Genomic DNA, 17,950 nt, shown 5'->3' with positions numbered 1-17,950 from the left:
GAAGAGTTATTTAAAGAAATAAACTTCATTAGTTACCAGGGTTGAGAGGTTAAGCATGAGGAGGATGGTCACTGTGCCCTTACCTGCTGACACGGATGAATGGAATAAATGTAATCCATGTAGAGCCATCTGCTCATCTCCAAAATCTACACAGGATGAAAATCAGAAGAAAAGTTAGGTTGCTGACCTTATAAAACAAAAGTAAACATTCAAAATAAATAGTATTTTTAAAAAGTTGTCCTTACTTGTTTCTGGAATGAAGGCTGATGATGTAAGTAAAATGAAAGCCTCTCGATCTTCTAAGCATTTGATGAGTGCCTTAAACATTAAAAAAAAAAAAGATTCAATTCCTCCCCTCCCTCTAGTATCAGAAACTGCAAGTTACTTAACACTCAAATAATCTTGGCCGTTAGGACTACATATAGTAACTAGAACATCAAGGGTTAATTTTAGGGTAGTTTTCAACTACATAACAAACTTATCAGAAAAGAGTAATTTCATTTTTTTAATAAGATGCTTGATATTTCACACTGTTGCCTAAATAGTCAATCTGTTATCATTTAGCCACTACAAATTTAAGGTAAATCAGGCCTATGATTGGCATCTTAAGCTCATGTTTATATACAACATATCACAGAATTCTAGAACTAGGAATTCTGGAAGATTCTATGTAATAAAAGAATCCTTTCTACAGCATCTGAGAGATAAAAATAATAGAAAATAACATAATTAGCTTATGCAGCAATAAAAACATGCAGATGAAAATAATTTTTTTCTTTTTTCCCTCCATCACAGTGTTCAGTGGAATCTTGAGTAAAAACAAAACAAAACAAAACTCCCAAACAACCTTTAAAATTTTAATGTTTACATAAATTGGGGAAATTTTGTCCCAAGATCTGGGCAAATTATTTAAAAGCTATCATTCTAAATTATGAAAATAACAGCTGCTCTTTTCCATTATGTATAATTTCTAAAGCCAATGCTCATGCAATAATTTTTTAAGTTTAAAAAAACCCATACCAAACTAAAAATATATTGTTTTATAAAGTGATAAAACATTCTATTAAAAAAACTGATAGGTCAGAAGCCTAAAAATATGGCAAATTGATAAATTAATCAATAAACACTTCAAGTATAAAAAAAGATTTTTCTAATTATATTAGAACTAAGTTATGACACTGACAATTCACTAATTGCAAGTTTCTATAGTCTTCTATTACTGCCCTTGTATATTTGATAGTTGACACTCCACAGTCTTTTAAGTTCCTTGTTGGTAGAGACAATTTTCTATTTTTGCTTCTGGCACATAGTAAGCACTCAAGAATTATTGGATACATATACCAATAACTACATATACCCATAGCTTTGGCATCTATTAAATTTCAAAGAGGTATAATTCTTGTTTCATTTTCGATTGATGTAAAAAGTGAAAGTGACAAACAATTAGCCTCTATACTGTTCTGCATTTTAGTTTTGTAAAATAGATGAAAAATAAAATCCCTATTTACTTAAAGCCATACACTTCTATCTTTCAAAATTATGTGCAAATAGAATAAAAATATACAGTATATGAAGCAAGAAAAGCATGGAGTGCGGAGGAGAAAGAACCTCAAGTGATATGTAATTCCTATAACTAATTATTATTACTAAATGGGTTTCAATCAAAGCCAAGTTCTGCACAAAGTCTCTATTATTTTCAATACTATAAACCAGGGGTGGGGAACATCTGGCCCAAAGGCCATATAAGGCCCAAGAAATCATTTGGGCTAGTCCTGCCAAGGCATTAGAGGTTAGTTAATTAAATGTTTGACCAAATATAGCAAGCTAACTTTTAAGTTGATAAATTTTGTATGGCCTCCGAATGATGTTATAAATATCCAAATGGCCTTTGGCAAAAAAAAAAAAAAAAGGGTCCCCAGCCCTGCTATAAGCACTCACAAGTAGTCCCTTCATGAATGCATTTTTTGAAAGTATCTTTGGACTTTATTCCTTTTAATTTCCAAATATACAATGAACTATGGTACTTTAAAAACCATACCCTACAATCCTATAGTAGATAGCTATCCACTCAACGTCCAATGTCGCCCATTTCAACAGTTTTTGCTGTGGGGCACCACTTTCTGTAGATTGGGTGGAACTAACCTCATACCCAGTTCTGGAAGATGGGCTCTGAATGGTCTGAGCTAATTAGTGTAGTCCATTCCCTTTCAGTTACTGATTGAGAGATGTGCAGATCTTTCTCTCCCCCTACCTCCCTTCCCTTCCTGCTCTATCTTCCTCCTTCTCACCCCCCCCTCTCTCTCCCTCTCTATTCCCCACTTCCTCCTCCCTTCTCACTCCTCCTCCCTCTTAACACTTAGAATTGAAAAGTTAAGCCTATTAAATCCCCTTATTGCTTAAGCCAGTTTGGGTTTCTGTTACATGCAACCTCAAGTATATGAACTGACTATCCCTAAGACTTAAGCTTTCCTTCAAGGCTGCTATACATGTTAGATTTTAAGTTATTAATTTTTTTGCTACCTACTATAGGGGACAGTCCATCATGTCACTAAAAGGCTCAGAATTTGTTTGGTCATGGTCGTACACTCGCACCATCTCTTCTGAGATATTTAGAAATCACTCAATATAGAATCAGCATCTATTCCTACCCTGACGTTGAGGAATTCTGAGTAACATAACAGAGAGGGGTCTTTTAATGTTATTTATTTCTCAGTAGTCTTAGTTTCTACACTACAAAAGCAGTAGAAACATCAACTCTCCCTCCTACCCCCTCCTTTTAAACCTATGGATTGACACAGGTCACTTTTAAAGAACTATTTCACAAGTGGTCCTTTGATTAAATGCAAAAACACTGTGATCTACTCAATTGTCATGAAACAAAAACAACAAAAGAATGAGAAAAATTTTCCTCTTATTCTTAAAATCAGGAGTATAAACTGACTCGTTAAACACAAACTAAAATACAAAGAAGATGAAAAGATCAGTCAATAAATATTTTATCAATATGTCAAAAAACATTAAAGGATAAAAATCCTTCCAGTAAACTAAAACAATTTAATCTAGATGAAGCAACTAATAGATTATCAAATTCTCAATTTAAGGAAAAAATAATTATTTAAAATTGATTCTTACCAATTGCTTATTTTTAATGACTTCGGTTAGTTTATCTATTTTGTCCCCTTGTTTGTTGGACAATTCCACCTCATACATATTGAAGTACATATCTTGGCAACACACTGGACAAAATAAGAAAAACAGAACATTTCTTATTTTAAATGCTATCTTATTTTTTAAAATAACCAATTTATTCATTTCTATAATAAAAAGTAAAAAAACTAAGAATTTAAAAAATTATCATTCAATGTCCTTGGTTATAAAACACCTTGAAAAAAAAGTTATATTGTATAGTCTGGCTGGTGTGCTCAGTGATGAGCATCAACCTATAAATCAGGAGTTCACAGTTCAATTCCTGGTCAGGACACATGCCAGAATTTCAGGCTTGATCCCCCAAAGGGGGCATACAGACAGCACCTGATAGATCATTCTCTCTCATCACTGATGTTTTTATCTTTTCCTCTCTGAAATCAATATTAAAAAAATTTAAAAATTACTGTATAAAGTATTTCAAAACAATGCTTTCATTTTACTGACACTAGTATAACAAAGGAAATAAATACTATATAAATATATAAACATCAATGTTCCATGGATTAATCTAAATGAGAAATTTTTTTCTCAGGTTTTCTGCTTTTCCCCCTTCACTTCTAAGTACATAGCTAAACTTTGGTTGATGAGCTAACAATGCAATATACAGATGATGCATTTAGTACAGTACACTTGAAACTTACATAATCTTATTAATCAACTAGAGGTGCAGGGAATTCGTGCACTGGGTGGGGTGTGTGTGTGAGTGTCCCCTCAGCCCAGCCTGCATCCTCTTGCAGTCTGGGAACCCTGACATCCTAGTGCTCTGCAGAGGTGGGAGAGGCTCCTGCCACAACCGCTGCACTCACCAGCCATGAGCCTGGCTTCTGGCTGAGCAGCACTCCTTCTGTGGGAGCGCACTGACCATTAGGGAGCAGCTCTTATGTTGAGCAGCATCGTGCTAAAACCTGCTCTCTGACATCCCCTAAGGGGTCCTGGTTGTGAGAGAGTACAAGCCAGGCTAAGAGACCCCACCAGTGCACGATAAGGGCTGGGGAGGGATGCAAGAGGTTGGCCAGCTGGGGAGGGACCACTGGAGGGCTCCAGGGCATGTCTGGCCCATCTTCCTCAATCCTGATTGGCTGGACCCCAGCAGCAAGCTAACGTACAGTTGAAGCATCTGCCCCCCTGGTGGTCAGTGCACGTTATAATGACTGGTTGACCGGTCGTTCTGCCATTTGGTTGCTGGGCTTTTATTATATAGGATTAAAGCTAGACTTTGACTCTTTCTGCCGCCATTTTGGTTCTGCGTTCCCCGCACAAAGTGCCCGGTGAAGCCACAGAAACAATCCCTGCTACAGAGCAAGAGTTACCTCAGCCCCAAGCTGAGACAGGGTCTGGAACAGAATCTGACAGTGAGGAATCAGTACCAGAGCTCAAAGAACAAGATTCCACACAGGCAACCAACAACAAGCCCAGCTGGCTGAGGCGGCTGACATCGATGAAGAACCAGTCAGTAAAGCAAAAACAGAACAGGAGTGAAAAGAAGGAACAAAGGCTATGTCCAAACTGGGTCTTTGGCAGATTACAGGGGTTACTAGGGTATCTTAGAATATCCTCTGTCATCACAAAACCAGATGTCTATAAGAGCCCTGCTTCAGATACCTACTTAGTTTTTGGGGAAGTCAAGATTCAGGATTTATCTCAGCAAGCACAGCTAGCAGCTGCTGAGAAATTCAAAGTTCAAAGTGAAGCTGTCTCAAACATTCAAGAAGACACACAAGCTCCAACTGTACAAGAGGAGAGTGAAGAGGAAGAAGTTGATGAAACAGGTGTGGAAGTTAAGGACAGAATTGGTCATGTCACAAGCAAATGTGTCAAGAGCAAAGGGAGTCCGAGCCCTGAAGAACAACAGTAATGATATTGTAAATGCTATTATGGAATTAACAAGTAACCGTCTGAAAAGGAGGACACTTTTTGTGTGCGTTTCAAAAGAGTTACTGCAGCTTGGTTTGAAATTTGTACTGTTTCTATCATTAATAAAGTTATGGTTTCTTGTGGGATTAAAAAAAAAGCTAGACTTTGCAATTTTAGATGAAACTATTTTTCACCGTTTCTAGTTGGCCTCCAAGGAACCGAATCACATAGTAACTCTGCAACTTTTATAAATGAACCTTTTAAGAATCACATAAGGAAAAACAAAAGTGTAGAAGAGGGGGGGAAAAAACCAAAACCCCAGCACATACACAGTGTACCATTAAAGGAAGTTCTTGGGTTACATGGGACACGACATACGTCGTTTCGTAGTTATGTCGGCATCTCCCTTTTATATATATATAAAAAAAGTTCCATCATTTCGACATATGTACATATATATGTGCTTTATGATTTTTATTATTTATTTACCAAAAGTAAAAGTCAGGAATTGTCATCTTTCTTTCAAATTTTTTTTACTGTTTCACTTCATTAAGGCTGTATATGTGCTCCCTGTGAGTGACGTAGGTGCTTATGTAGGTGGGTTCCGACTTAAGGCAAAAATCGTGTAACATGGTGTCGTAGGAATGGATCTCCGACGTAACCCAAGGACCAACTGTACATTTAAACAAACCTTTTTGCTCCAAGTAATTCTGTTTTCTAAAGATAGCTTCTGGTAGTCTTTTTTTCAGAGATGACACTTTCATTACATACTTAAAATCTAGTTCATGTGGTCTAAAAAAAACAAAATATCATGTGATATAATAATCATTGAAACTATCTACAGCTTCATATGCAGTATATGGTTTTCTAATAAAATGCTAATAAAAATATTGTAACAAAAAAAAATTCTTAAATTGGTAAACTCCAGGTCAAATCACACACACACACACACACACACACACACACACACACACACGAGGCCAGGTGCACGAATTCATGCATAGGTGGGGTCTGGCTGGCCTGCCCTAATGGGGTTCTGATCAGGCCAAGCCAGTGGAGGGGAGGGACCACAGGAGGTTAACTGGCCCTGCCCATGATGGGTGGGGGCTGATGGGGGCTGGCCGGGTGTGGGGAGAGGGGGGAAATGCAGGTGGCTGGCCAGCCAGCCCTGTCTCCAGTCAAGGTGATGGGGCCTATTGGAGGTGGGGCTGGCCAGGGAGGGGCCATGGGCAATTGGGGAGTGATCGAGGCCCTGATCAGGCCAACTGGCCGCTGCAATGCGCATCAAAGTGACCAATCGTTCCAATTGCTGGGCTTATATATATATATATATATATATATATATATATATATATATATATATAGATATTTATAAATACACATTTTCAAATATATGACCCCATAAACTGTGGTCTGAAAATATGACGACATTTTAAGCATCCACTGATTATTGTGATACATATAATTTTGGTATAACTAAAATATCCAATGTATGGAAGAACTATGCATATGTAATGAGAATTTGCTATGTAAGTGTTAAAAACTTTTGACAATATTGCATTACCTACCAGGCAACATCACATCCAAACTTTTGTATCATTTCACCTAATTTCTTTTTTTTTCTTTAAAACTCATTTTGAAAAATTTATAGACTTATAGATGTCTTCTTTTCTCTTAAATATTTCTCTCTGTGTGTCCTTAAAAAAGGACATTTCCTTATCCAACCATAAAACAATGAACAAAATCAAGAAATTAAGAATGATATAATGCAATTAATTAACCTACAGACCTTATTCTGCTAACCGTATCACTAAAATCTTTTATAACGAGAAAAAAACCCAACATTTTGTAGTCCAGGGTCCTATTTAGTATGTTTGTTTTATCTCCTTCAAGCAGGAACAGTCTTTGTCCTTCTTTAATGACCTTGATATTTTTTAATATAAACCCTTTATTTTGCAGAATGTCTTAATCCTGATATATTTATTTCCTCCTGATTAGAGTGGCAGGAATACCACAAAAATGTTATATCTTATTCATGTGTTTCCTGATGTGATGCAATGAAATGTTAACTCCATTCCTGATAACGATAACTTAACCACTTAGTTAAATGGTATCTGCAGTTTTTTTCCATTGTAAAACCAGTCTTTTCCCCTTTGTAATTATTTAATAAGTTGTGGGGAAATACTGTGAGGTAAGTAAATACCATCAAACTTTCACCTACTATTTTAAGCATCCACTGATTATTGTGTTGTTACCAATGATGATTTTTGTAATTCCATCATTCTGTCTTTACTTATTAGTTGCACTCTATAGTGAGGAAGAACTTTCTCATTTATTTATTCACAGAATACTTATTTTATTCTATGGGTTATAATCTCTTTCTCTCTCCTTAAAAAAGTCAATAGAAGAAAAAAAGAATTCTGATAGCACACTAGTTTTTGTCTTATATTTCAATTAAACTATATATACCTATAAATCATTTTCAGTACAAATTAAGACCAAATTTAAAAAGATTTCATAAAAAATTTCAGAAATGCTCTTCATTATTCTCCAGAATATTATTATGTAAATACATAGCAACTACTCTAATTAATACTACAGTAGTCTAGAAAACTCAATGTAAAATACTGGAAATCTTAATAAAGATTCAGTAATATAATTAAATGGTTATAATTTGCTGTATCTATCCTAGGCAAATCTATTTTTTTTGGGGGGGGGGGGGGAGTCTAACTTCTAGTATCAAATCATTCTCCCATGTATATATTAAAATACTAAAATTTAAAAACTGAGTTGTCAAAGATTATAAAACAAATTTATTTAAGGCCAAGGTTAGAATTTAGATATAAATTTAGGTCTCCTGTACCATGGTCCTAGAAGCTTGATACATCTGACCAAAAGTACTTTAATCTAACACCAAGTACAACTGCTGTATTTCACACCAGTGCTAACAAGCAAGAACTCAAAATGAGAATTTTAAAAAAGTATACAAGCAGTAATAAACAATACAAATTCAGTACTTACAGCTGGGTGGGAACCACTGTACCATAAGAGGACAAGAGAGTTATGTCACATAGCAGACAGCCTTTAATAATTAATTTCCCTTTCCATGGAGAGATGAGAACTTTAAGAAATGAGGGTAAGAAAAAACAAATTATTTTACTTATGAACAAAATATTTACTTAAAAAACCTAAAAGAACCAATTAAATAATTCCTTACCATTTTCACCGAGTTCAAGTCTAGGGAAAAAAAAAAAAAAAGCAATTTTATAAGAGTCAAGAAAACAAATACAGTAAAATAAAATATGTACAGAATTACTTACATGCTTTTATGATCTGGTACCGCCATCTTTTTAGGTTCCTTGTACTGAAAAGCTACAATTATGTAAGGATAAATCTGTCTAGGTCGCTCAATCACAGTGGTGCCTGAAAGCTCATACAGGTAATACTAAAAGAAAAAGAATTATAATCAGGATAGCACTATAGATTTCCGTATGCACCAAGTTGATCTCAACTCACCTAGTAGTGAAACTTAACACATTAGAGACAGAAATGTATCTTAGAAATGATTTATACCTGACTCAGTTCAAAGGCGCGAAAATGACTCGTCTCGTGAGAAACCTTGTTAGCATTTGCAGCCACGTGACAATCATAGCCAGAAGATGGGCTAATATAGTTAGGTGTATAATTCTCAGACACAAACTTGACTTTTCCCTAGAATGAAAGTATTAAGACTAATCAGATGTTTTCAAATAGCAATAATGTTATTCTAGGATTCATTTAAAAGTAGCTGAACAAAAATTTCTATGTATTTCAACTAATAGTTAACTGTGTTAAGAATTAGAAGTATGGTTCTTAGAAAATAATCTTTTAAGGCCAAAATTAGTTTTAAGTTTCCATGAACCCCTTAAAATTGCATTTAAAAAGCATGTATGTTTGTATGTTTGGGCATCTTTTTGAGGCAGAAGTCCATTTCTTTTATCACAATATCAAAGGAATACAAATTTAAAAGAACCATTCTCCCCCAACATTTTTTTTGTTAATCCTCACCAAAGGACATTTTTCCATTGATTTTTTTAGACAGAGTAGAAAGGGGTGGAAGGGAGGGAGGGAAGGAGGGAGGGAGGGAGGGAGAGAGAGAGGGGGGAGAGAGAGAAAGAGAGAGAGAAACATTGATATGAGAGACACAGATCGATTAATTGGTTGACCCCAGCTGGGGATTGAGCCTGCAACCAAGATACGTGCTGTTGACTGGAATCGAACTTAGGACCCCTTGGTTCTTGGCTAACTCTCTACCATGGAGCCAAACTGGCTAGGGCAAAAGAACCATTTCTTTAAAATAAAAATTATATAGCTTACCAAATAGATTGATTATTCAATGATTATAACATAAAAGATGACAAATGAAATCTAAAATTTCAAAAGATGAGTTTTCAAAGTGAGAATTAAGTTACCAATTATAAATTACAGACCAAGATATATCTATTATATCAGGACCCAAAAATTCAGCAAGTAGCAAATATATATACTATATATACTAAGTGCTTAGCAGACCACTGGCCCTGACTACAGTCAATAGTATTTCCCATTACAGACTTGTCTTCATCAAGGTTACATGTCTTCCAAAAAAAGAAGAAAAAAGGCTGTCAAGTTTTTTTAATTTCATATCATGAAATAGCATGATTTTAAAAGCTGTTTTTAACAACATGATGACAAAGATAGGAAAAATAAAAATATACTAAATATATACCAAAATGAGGATGAGATTACAAATTTATTTTTTATTTTTACAAGAAGAATTATTTAAAAGATGTTTTAAATAATTTTGTTTTATTGCTGTTAAGATCCTGCATCTTCATTTATAGGACCACAAAAGACAATTCTTTGGTAAGGAGGGCTGAGAACATGTAGGCAAAAACTAAACAGCAATATCCACCAAACAGAGAAGGGATACAGGGGCATAAGCCAATGGCAAGGCAATCTGACATAAGTAAAAAAACCAAACATTTGTTATCTGAGCCAGTGTTTTTCAACCTTTTTTGGGCAAAGGCACACTTGTTTCATGAAAAAAATCACGAGGCACACCACCATTAGAAAATGTTAAAAAATTTAACTCTGTGCCTATATTGATTATATATAAAGTAATTCTCTTGAATAGGAATCAAATACAAAGAAAGTATTTTATAATTACTTTATTATGAAATATTAAGTAAACAAAATAGTGAAAAATTATAAAATTCTTGTCTTGTCTGCACCTACGGCACACCAGGCAACATCTCGCGGCACACTAGTGTGCCGCGGAACAGCGGTTGAAAAACGCTGATCTGAGCTAACAGGTACACCATCTACAGCAGTAATATAGTACTTATCATCGAGCAAGAAAGGAAGGACTAAGAAAGGAAAAGCAGCGATTATGTGCCAGTGCAACACTAATTTTCCTCTAGGGCTTAGGGACAAAATTTTGAAATATAACATATTTACACTCTCTTTAAAAAAATCAGTTCTGTTAGATTTATAACCAAAGAACTCAGAAAGCTAAACAAAAGCAAAAACAATAAAAAGACCACAGAATATGCCCTCCAAAAGGCCACCAACCTATAAAATCAGTGTTTTTCTACTACTTGAGTGAAAATTCTAATTGCAAGATTCACTCATATTGAACTATTAAAGGGTGTTTAAGAATTTCTGAGATCATCATGTTATAGGTGCCATATTAACATGTAAACAAGATCTGGATGTTTTAGGGATAACGAAAAAAAAGATTTCTTATTGTGACAATTTAAATCAGACAACAAATGTTGTTCTCTAAACTCATCTCTTTTAACTGAAAGTATTTTTACAAGCAGCTACCTGTGCAAAAAGTGGCATTGTGGCCTGGCTGGTATGGCTCAGTGATTGAGCCTCGACTTATGAACCAGGAGATCACGGTTTGATCCCCAATCACTTGTTCAGGTTGTGGGCTCAATCCTTAGTGTGGGGTGTGCAGGAGGCAGACAGTCAGTGATTCTTTCTCATCATTGATGTTTCTCTCTCTCCCCCTCTCCCTTCCTCTTTGAAATCAATAAACATATATTTTTTAAAAATGGCATTGTGGGACAGGAGTGAGAGAAAGACTTCACTGAGTATCTTTTGTGTTATTTTGAAGGGTTTTTTTTGTTTTTGTTTTTTAACGTAGATCACCTACACCAGTGGTTGGCAAACTGAGGCTCGCAAGCCACATGTGGGTCTTTGGCCCCTTGAGTGTGGCTCTTCCACAAAATGCCATGTGTGTGCACATACAGTGTGATTAAATGTGCAGAAGTTGGCCCACGTGCAGAAGTTGGTTTTCAGCCTGGGCAAGTCTACTTTGAAGAAGTGGTGTTAGAACACTCAAGTTGCCAAAGAGCTGCATGTGGCTTGCGAACCACAATTTGCTGACCACCGATCTACACTAATAAAAGAGAAAGGTGCAAACTGACCATCACTTCGCGATACCCACCAGCCAATCGGGAGTATGCAAAATTAACCTGACAAAGATGACTAATTAACTTGCATATGCAGGCGCCGAGCAGCTGGGGACAGTGGCTGCCTTTGCATGCGCATGCACCAAGCGGCCTGGGTCCTGAGGAGCCAGGCCACTCTGAGCCGGTAGGCCCACATGTAGGCCCGGAGTGCCCAGGGTCCCGAAACACCCCAACCACTCTGGGCCTATGCATGCAGGCGCTGAGTGGCTGGGGGCAGGGCAGGAACATCCCTAGGACCCAGAAGCTCCGAGCTGGCATATGCACAAGCAGCCAGGGGTGGGGCGGGAACATCCCCCGCAGCGAGTGAGCAGACAGCAGGGCCCTGCTTGCCCCTGGCCATGGCAGCAAGGGGCAAGCAGTCCCCCGCAGGGTCCCCCCAGAGAGCAAACACCAGGGCCTTGCTTGCCCCTGTGGCAGTGAGCCAGTGAGCAGACAGCAGGGCCCTGCTTGCCCCTGGCCCTGGTGGCAAAGGGAAAGCAGGCCCCCATAGAGAACAGACACCAGGGTCTGCGATGGCATCAAGCAGGCAGGCCCGCAGAGAGCAGAGAACCACGGGAAGCAGGCCTAAGTTGTCAGTAAGACATCCCCTGAGGGCTCCCAGATTGGACAGGGTGCAGTTTGGGCTGAGGGTTTCCCCCACCCCGTGCACAAATTTCATGCACCAGTCCCCTAGTATATTAAATAAACAAAAAATCTTTGTCTTTAAAGGAAAGCAGAAATAGCAATTTCATTTTCTGATTTTGAATAGCTGTCTTTGGTGAGGACTATGTTTAGCAAATGATTTGCAAAGAATATTATCACCAATTGATAACCTCTACTTTAAAAAAAAATTATACAGAAGTACACATAGGCTTTACCTTAATTAGATTAAAAATTATAATATAGCCAGACTTCCCATGATACCATGGTCTTGCATGAAGATAGTCTGAGTATTTGGAAATGTATACACCTATAAGAGCATAAAATATAGATTAATTTACACCTTTAAAATCTTATTTACACATATACAATTACAATGTAAGTCTATCCTTAGCTGAACAAGACAAAAAATAAATAAAAGTCAACATTAAAAACTTTTTTGAAACTGCTTACTTAAAAAACTTTCTAAGTTATTCTAAAGGTATAAAAACATTAGAGCTAAGTAAGACAAAACATATAATATTTAATTGATAACCAATTTTCTATTAGGGTCCTAATAATGGAAAACAAAGTGTCACACATTTTTTTGAAAACTCTGTTTGTTTTTTCTCCATGTAATCATCCAGTGAAAAGATCTATGGTAATCTGATCCTCAAGTTATTTTTTTTCCAAAAAAAAAAATTTTTTTTTTTTAGTAAGTATAGTAACCCCACCTTATCTACAGAGGATACTTTCCAAGACTCCCAGTGGAAGCCTGAAACCGTGGACAGTACTGGGCCCTATATAGTGTTTATTCCTGTACATATATACCTATGATAAAGTTTAATGTACAAATTAGGCACAGTAAGAGATTAACAACAATAACTCATAATATAATAGAATAATCATAATAAAGATTATGTAAATGTGGTCTTTCCATTCTCAAAATATCTTCTTGTATAGCCACACCTTGTTTTATTGATCTTTGCTTTATCATGCTTCACAGATATTGTACTTTTTACAAATTGAAGGTTTATGGCAAGCCTCCAGTGAACAAAATCTCTTTCTCTCTCTCTCTTTTTTTTTATGTGTGTTATTTATTTTTAATTTCAGAGAGGAAAGGGAAGGAAAGAATAGAAACATCAATGATGGGAGAGAATTATTGATTGGCTGCGTCCTGCACGCCCAAAACTGGGATTCGAGCCCGCAATCTGGTTTTGTGCCTTGACTGGATATTGAACTGTGACCTCATGATTCATAGGTTAATGCTCAACCAGTGAGCAATAAAGGCTGGGCCAAAAATCTTTAAAAAAAATTTTTTTTTTTTATTTCAGAAAGAGGAAGGGAGAGGGACAGAGAGACAGAAACATAAATAATGAGAGAGAATCATTGATTGTCTCCTGCATGCCCCCTATTGGGGATCAAGCCTGCAAACTGCACAGGAATCTAACCATGACCTCTTGGTTCATGGGTCAATGCCAAAGCACTAAGCACCAGCAGGGCTGAACAAAATCTTTTGGTGCCACTCCCCCAACAGCACGTGCTCTCCTGGGGTCTCTGTGTCACACTTTGGCTAATTCTTATAAAACAAAGTGGGGCAAAAGGATGTTTATAGTTATACATTAATGTACACAGAGTTCATTTTTGTGGTAATATAAAAACTCTGGGTTCGTCACATCCATAACGATTGGAGGCTCAACCTAATGCCCAGGCGGGACTTGACCAAGGTGGGACTGGCCGGGTCTGGCACGATTTTGAGGCACCGCAGGTGGTGGGGACTTGACTCTGGGTCCCGCAGCATGCCCCAGACAATGACAGGAGGAAGATTTTCATACACATTTTACTATTTTTCTTTCATCTCTAACACTTCTATTATAGAGGAAGGGCAAACAGAGAGCAGTATTAAAATATTTCCTGTAATTAATCCCCTTATAATGTGCATGAATTTCATGCACCAATTTACTAATAACAACCATGTGACTGACTGAGGAGTATGTTATTGAAGCATAGATACATAAACCACAGGGTTCTCAAGAAGAGAAAAAGCAACAGCCTTTTAAAATTATTTAACACTACCTTAATATAAAGTACCAGAGGCCAGGTACATGAAATTTGTGCAGGGGGGGCTGTCCCTCAGTTCTGCCTGCACCCTCTCCAATCTGGGACCACTGGCTCCTAACCATTTGCCTGCCTGCCTGCTTGATTGCTCCTAACCGCTTCTGCCTACCAGCCTGATTGCCCCCTAACTGCTCCCCTGTTGGCCTGATTGCCTCTAACTGCCTCTCCTGTAGGCCTGGTCGCCCCCAACTGTGGGCCACCCCCCCACCTTGCTGGCCATCTTGTGATAATGTGAGGGTGACCATCTTATGGAGGCCATCTTGTGATGATGTAAGGGCGCTGCAAAAGGGCGCAAGGACCGCCTATGCTTTTATTAGTATAGATTACTATTACACACAAAACAACCCACTTCAACTTAAGCCTCAAACTATAAAATATACAGAGGCAGTGGTGCAATTTTATTATCAGTCCAGTACACACAGTCCTTGGGTTATGTCGGACTCGACGTACATTGTTTCCTTGTTACATCGTCATCTCCCATTTATTTATATTAAAAAAAAGTTCCATCATTTCGATGTATGTACATTTGTGCTTTATGTTTTTTATTATTTATTTACCACAAGTAAAGATCAGGAATTGTTATCTTTCAAATTATTTTTACTGTTTCACTTCATTACTGCTGTGTATGTGCTCCATGGAGTGACATAGGTGCTTATGTAGGCAGGTTCCGATTTACAGTGAAAATCACGTAACATCACACCATAAGAACAGATATCTGATGTAACCCGTTACCCGAGTACCTACTGTATATGGGTTTAAGAAGAATCTGTATTTGTTAGGAATATACAGCTTCCACTACCACCCTATGAAGCCAGCCTCTCAAAAATCATTAATAAAAGCATGGGATTGTAGAAAAGTGGCCTTACTTTTTAATGATGTAAACTGAGGTATTTATTTGTAATTTACTTTCAAATTCTTCAGAAAAACAAAACAAACAACCATCACCAACAACAAAGACAAAAACCCAAATATTTTTTAACAAAGGAAGGAAATGATGCAAAACATCTGTTAGACATACATAATGGGCATATTAAATATTATACCAGGCTCTCTTCTATGTTAGCATTTTTTATAAAGGAAAGAAGGGGTGTGGGTGAAAAAGAAGAGGAAAAAAGAAACAAGTTTTATGTACTATAAGTGCCATTGGGTTATGAATTTATTTCCTTTAATGTCTTTTAGAAGAGCTGACTGTAAGTTTTTAAAAAATTTTGTTTTAAACAGTTACCACATGACCCAGCAATTTTACTCCTAGGCATATATCTGAGAAATGAAAACACACGTTATACAAAACTTGTCATTAATATACATAGCAGAACTCAACCAATGGATTACAAAAACATGGTATAATTATACAATGAAATATTATTCAGCCAAAAAGGGAATAAAGTACTGATACATGTACAATATGGATGAACCCCAAAGGACACTAAGCTAAATAAAAGAAAAAAAGTCACAAAAGGTAATATATGACTCCATTTATATACACTATTTGGAACAGGCAAATTCATTAGGCAAGAAGTAGATTAGTGACTACCTGGACTAAAGATAGCTAACAGGTGCAGGACTTCTTTTTAGGATGATAAAAACAGTCTAAAATTGTGCTGCTGGCTCCTTCCCCCCAATTCTGCGACTACATTAAAACACAGAATTGTACATTTTAAATAGATGTATTATCTGGTATTGAAATTTTATCTCAAAAAAGATACATTTTTTAAAGTCAGCAGGAATCTAGCCATGAAGTCCAATGATCTTTCTCAGTCTGGATCCTGTAGCACCTGACATAGCTATATATCCTCCCTGCTTAGATACTTCTGTTTTCTGTAAAACTTTACCATCTGATTCTTCATCCATTGTACTGCTCTTGACTCCTTCTTCTACACCTTCCTTATTCTCCCCTCCCCCCAGTCCCATATGATCCAAAAGTTGTTCTTTGCCATTTTTTCCTTCTATATTGTTCTATATAACACTATGTTGGGCTTCAACTAATGCCAACCCCCATCATCTTTACCCAAAATCTACACTCCTAATTCCTTTTCCAATTATTCTTATCACCACTAAGATATCTTTCAGAAACGCTTATGAAGATCTCATTATTTTTCAAAATGAATTCATGCAGGTAGCAGTGTCCAATTACTGAGTTTACTAGGTTTGTGCTGTGGTCAGCACTTTACAGTCTCATGTATTTTCACAACAAATCTAGAAGACAGTGCTACCCATCCTATATAATAAAAGGGTAATATACAAATTGATCGAATGGGGGGACCAGTTGCTATGATGCACACCGCCCACTGGGGGGCTGACACTCAATGCAGCAGCCAGGCTATGGCTGAGGAGCACAGGGATGGTGGCAGGAGCCTCTCCCCACTCAGCGATAGCGCTAAGGATATCTGACTGACATCCCATCCCCCAAGGGCTACGAGACTACAAAAGGGCACAGTACCCTCCTTCCTCCCAGTGCAGGACATGTGCACCAGGCCTCTAGTCTTACATATGAGAAAACTGAAGAAATTTAGTGTTAATCTATATTTTGTAATCTTACGATTTACCTTTCTATCAGCTTCCCAACTAATCTTCTCTCCTTCTGTGTCTCTTTTCTGTAAGTAATATCACTGTAGTGTTAGTTTAAGTCTTTATTTCCTGTCTCTTACTCCTCACATTCCATAGTTGCCAAGTTTGATAAGTTCTATATATTCTCTATTCCTATTGCTATTATGATGGCATAGAAGAGAGCCTCACTAATCCTGGGTGACTATAATAATCTCCTAGCACTAAAAGATACTTTCAGTATGTTTTCTAGTCCAACCAACTTTTAAAAACAAATTCTGATCATGTAACTTCTATTGGAAAACGTTAGGCTCAAAGCTCATTTATATGATACAGTTCTATTCTAAGATCATTATTTATCATTAATGAAACTGGCCTTTAATATGGGTATCTTATGAAATAAACTATACTGTACTTCATTTTGTAAAAGAAGAAATTCTTTTTTCTTACCTTTTGCTGGGTCACCCAGAGTGGTAATAGCACTGCTGCCAATACAGAGTCCACGCTGACATACCAATTTTGCCTTTAAACAAAAAAGTTCCGATAAGTATTTTGCTTATCATATTCGTCTTGGGAGAGGTAATGGATGAACACTAGAATCTATAGGCTTTCAAATAAGAATAAAATCTTTACACTGTACATATTTATGGCACACAGCAAGGTTATGTAAGGCTACTACATTTGATTAATAGTTCAAATTTTTCATGAAAGCCACCATTTCTGTTAACAAAAATGTCACCAGCAAAACCAAATTAAACAAGATCACAGGTAAGTCCTTTCTTAAAGTTTTATTTTTCAAATATAGCTTTGGAAATGTTTACTCCCAAATGTGTTTTATAGTACAAATTCTTAGCACATCTTATTTGGAAGTAGTTGATTAAATAAAATATACTGGTATCACTATAATATCTTTATATTATATACGAATATTAAATATTCTGTAAGCAAATCTACCATTGTTTTTAAAATACCATTAACCCTACTAAAACATTACCTATGTTAAAAATTAAATCAAGGTGCCAAAAACATTTTCCTTCTCCCACAAGTTAGGTTAAAGCAACAATATGGATGTTCAATCTTCAAAGATGGGAATGAAACAATTCCAACTA

At 36.7% G+C, this 17,950-nt stretch overlaps 2 protein-coding genes and 1 pseudogene across 5 annotated transcripts in view; 2 read left to right on the top strand and 1 right to left on the bottom strand.

Annotated features, from left to right (window-relative positions):
- Window positions 1-17,950, bottom strand: part of TASOR2 (transcription activation suppressor family member 2) — an 84,321-nt gene that overhangs the window by 37,137 nt on the left and 29,234 nt on the right. For 2 of the 3 annotated variants that reach the window (XM_084867706.1, XM_084867707.1), the window contains 10 exons: window positions 17,292-17,364; window positions 12,419-12,510; window positions 8,635-8,772; window positions 8,382-8,506; window positions 8,279-8,298; window positions 8,083-8,182; window positions 5,753-5,853; window positions 3,133-3,236; window positions 246-318; window positions 84-146 (listed from right to left, as the gene is read on the bottom strand). In XM_084867706.1, the coding sequence (XP_084723832.1) occupies window positions 84-146; window positions 246-318; window positions 3,133-3,236; window positions 5,753-5,853; window positions 8,083-8,182; window positions 8,279-8,298; window positions 8,382-8,506; window positions 8,635-8,772; window positions 12,419-12,510; window positions 17,292-17,364 (889 nt within the window). The remainder of the gene's footprint in view (window positions 1-83; window positions 147-245; window positions 319-3,132; window positions 3,237-5,752; window positions 5,854-8,082; window positions 8,183-8,278; window positions 8,299-8,381; window positions 8,507-8,634; window positions 8,773-12,418; window positions 12,511-17,291; window positions 17,365-17,950) is intronic. The other variant, XM_084867708.1, reaches the window with a different exon arrangement.
- ANKRD16 (ankyrin repeat domain 16) overlaps window positions 1-17,950 on the top strand; it is a 181,345-nt gene that overhangs the window by 140,709 nt on the left and 22,686 nt on the right. The window lies entirely within an intron of this gene.
- Window positions 3,802-5,690, top strand: LOC311612459 (nascent polypeptide-associated complex subunit alpha-like; annotated as a pseudogene). The gene is made up of 3 exons: window positions 3,802-3,831; window positions 4,421-5,165; window positions 5,616-5,690. The product of its transcript is annotated as a nascent polypeptide-associated complex subunit alpha-like (transcript).

Source organism: Pipistrellus hanaki (assembly GCF_964339955.1).
Source record: "Pipistrellus hanaki genome assembly, chromosome: 1".
NCBI classification, from domain to species: domain Eukaryota; kingdom Metazoa; phylum Chordata; class Mammalia; order Chiroptera; family Vespertilionidae; genus Pipistrellus; species Pipistrellus hanaki.
This window is presented reverse-complemented; position numbering and strand designations above follow the sequence as displayed.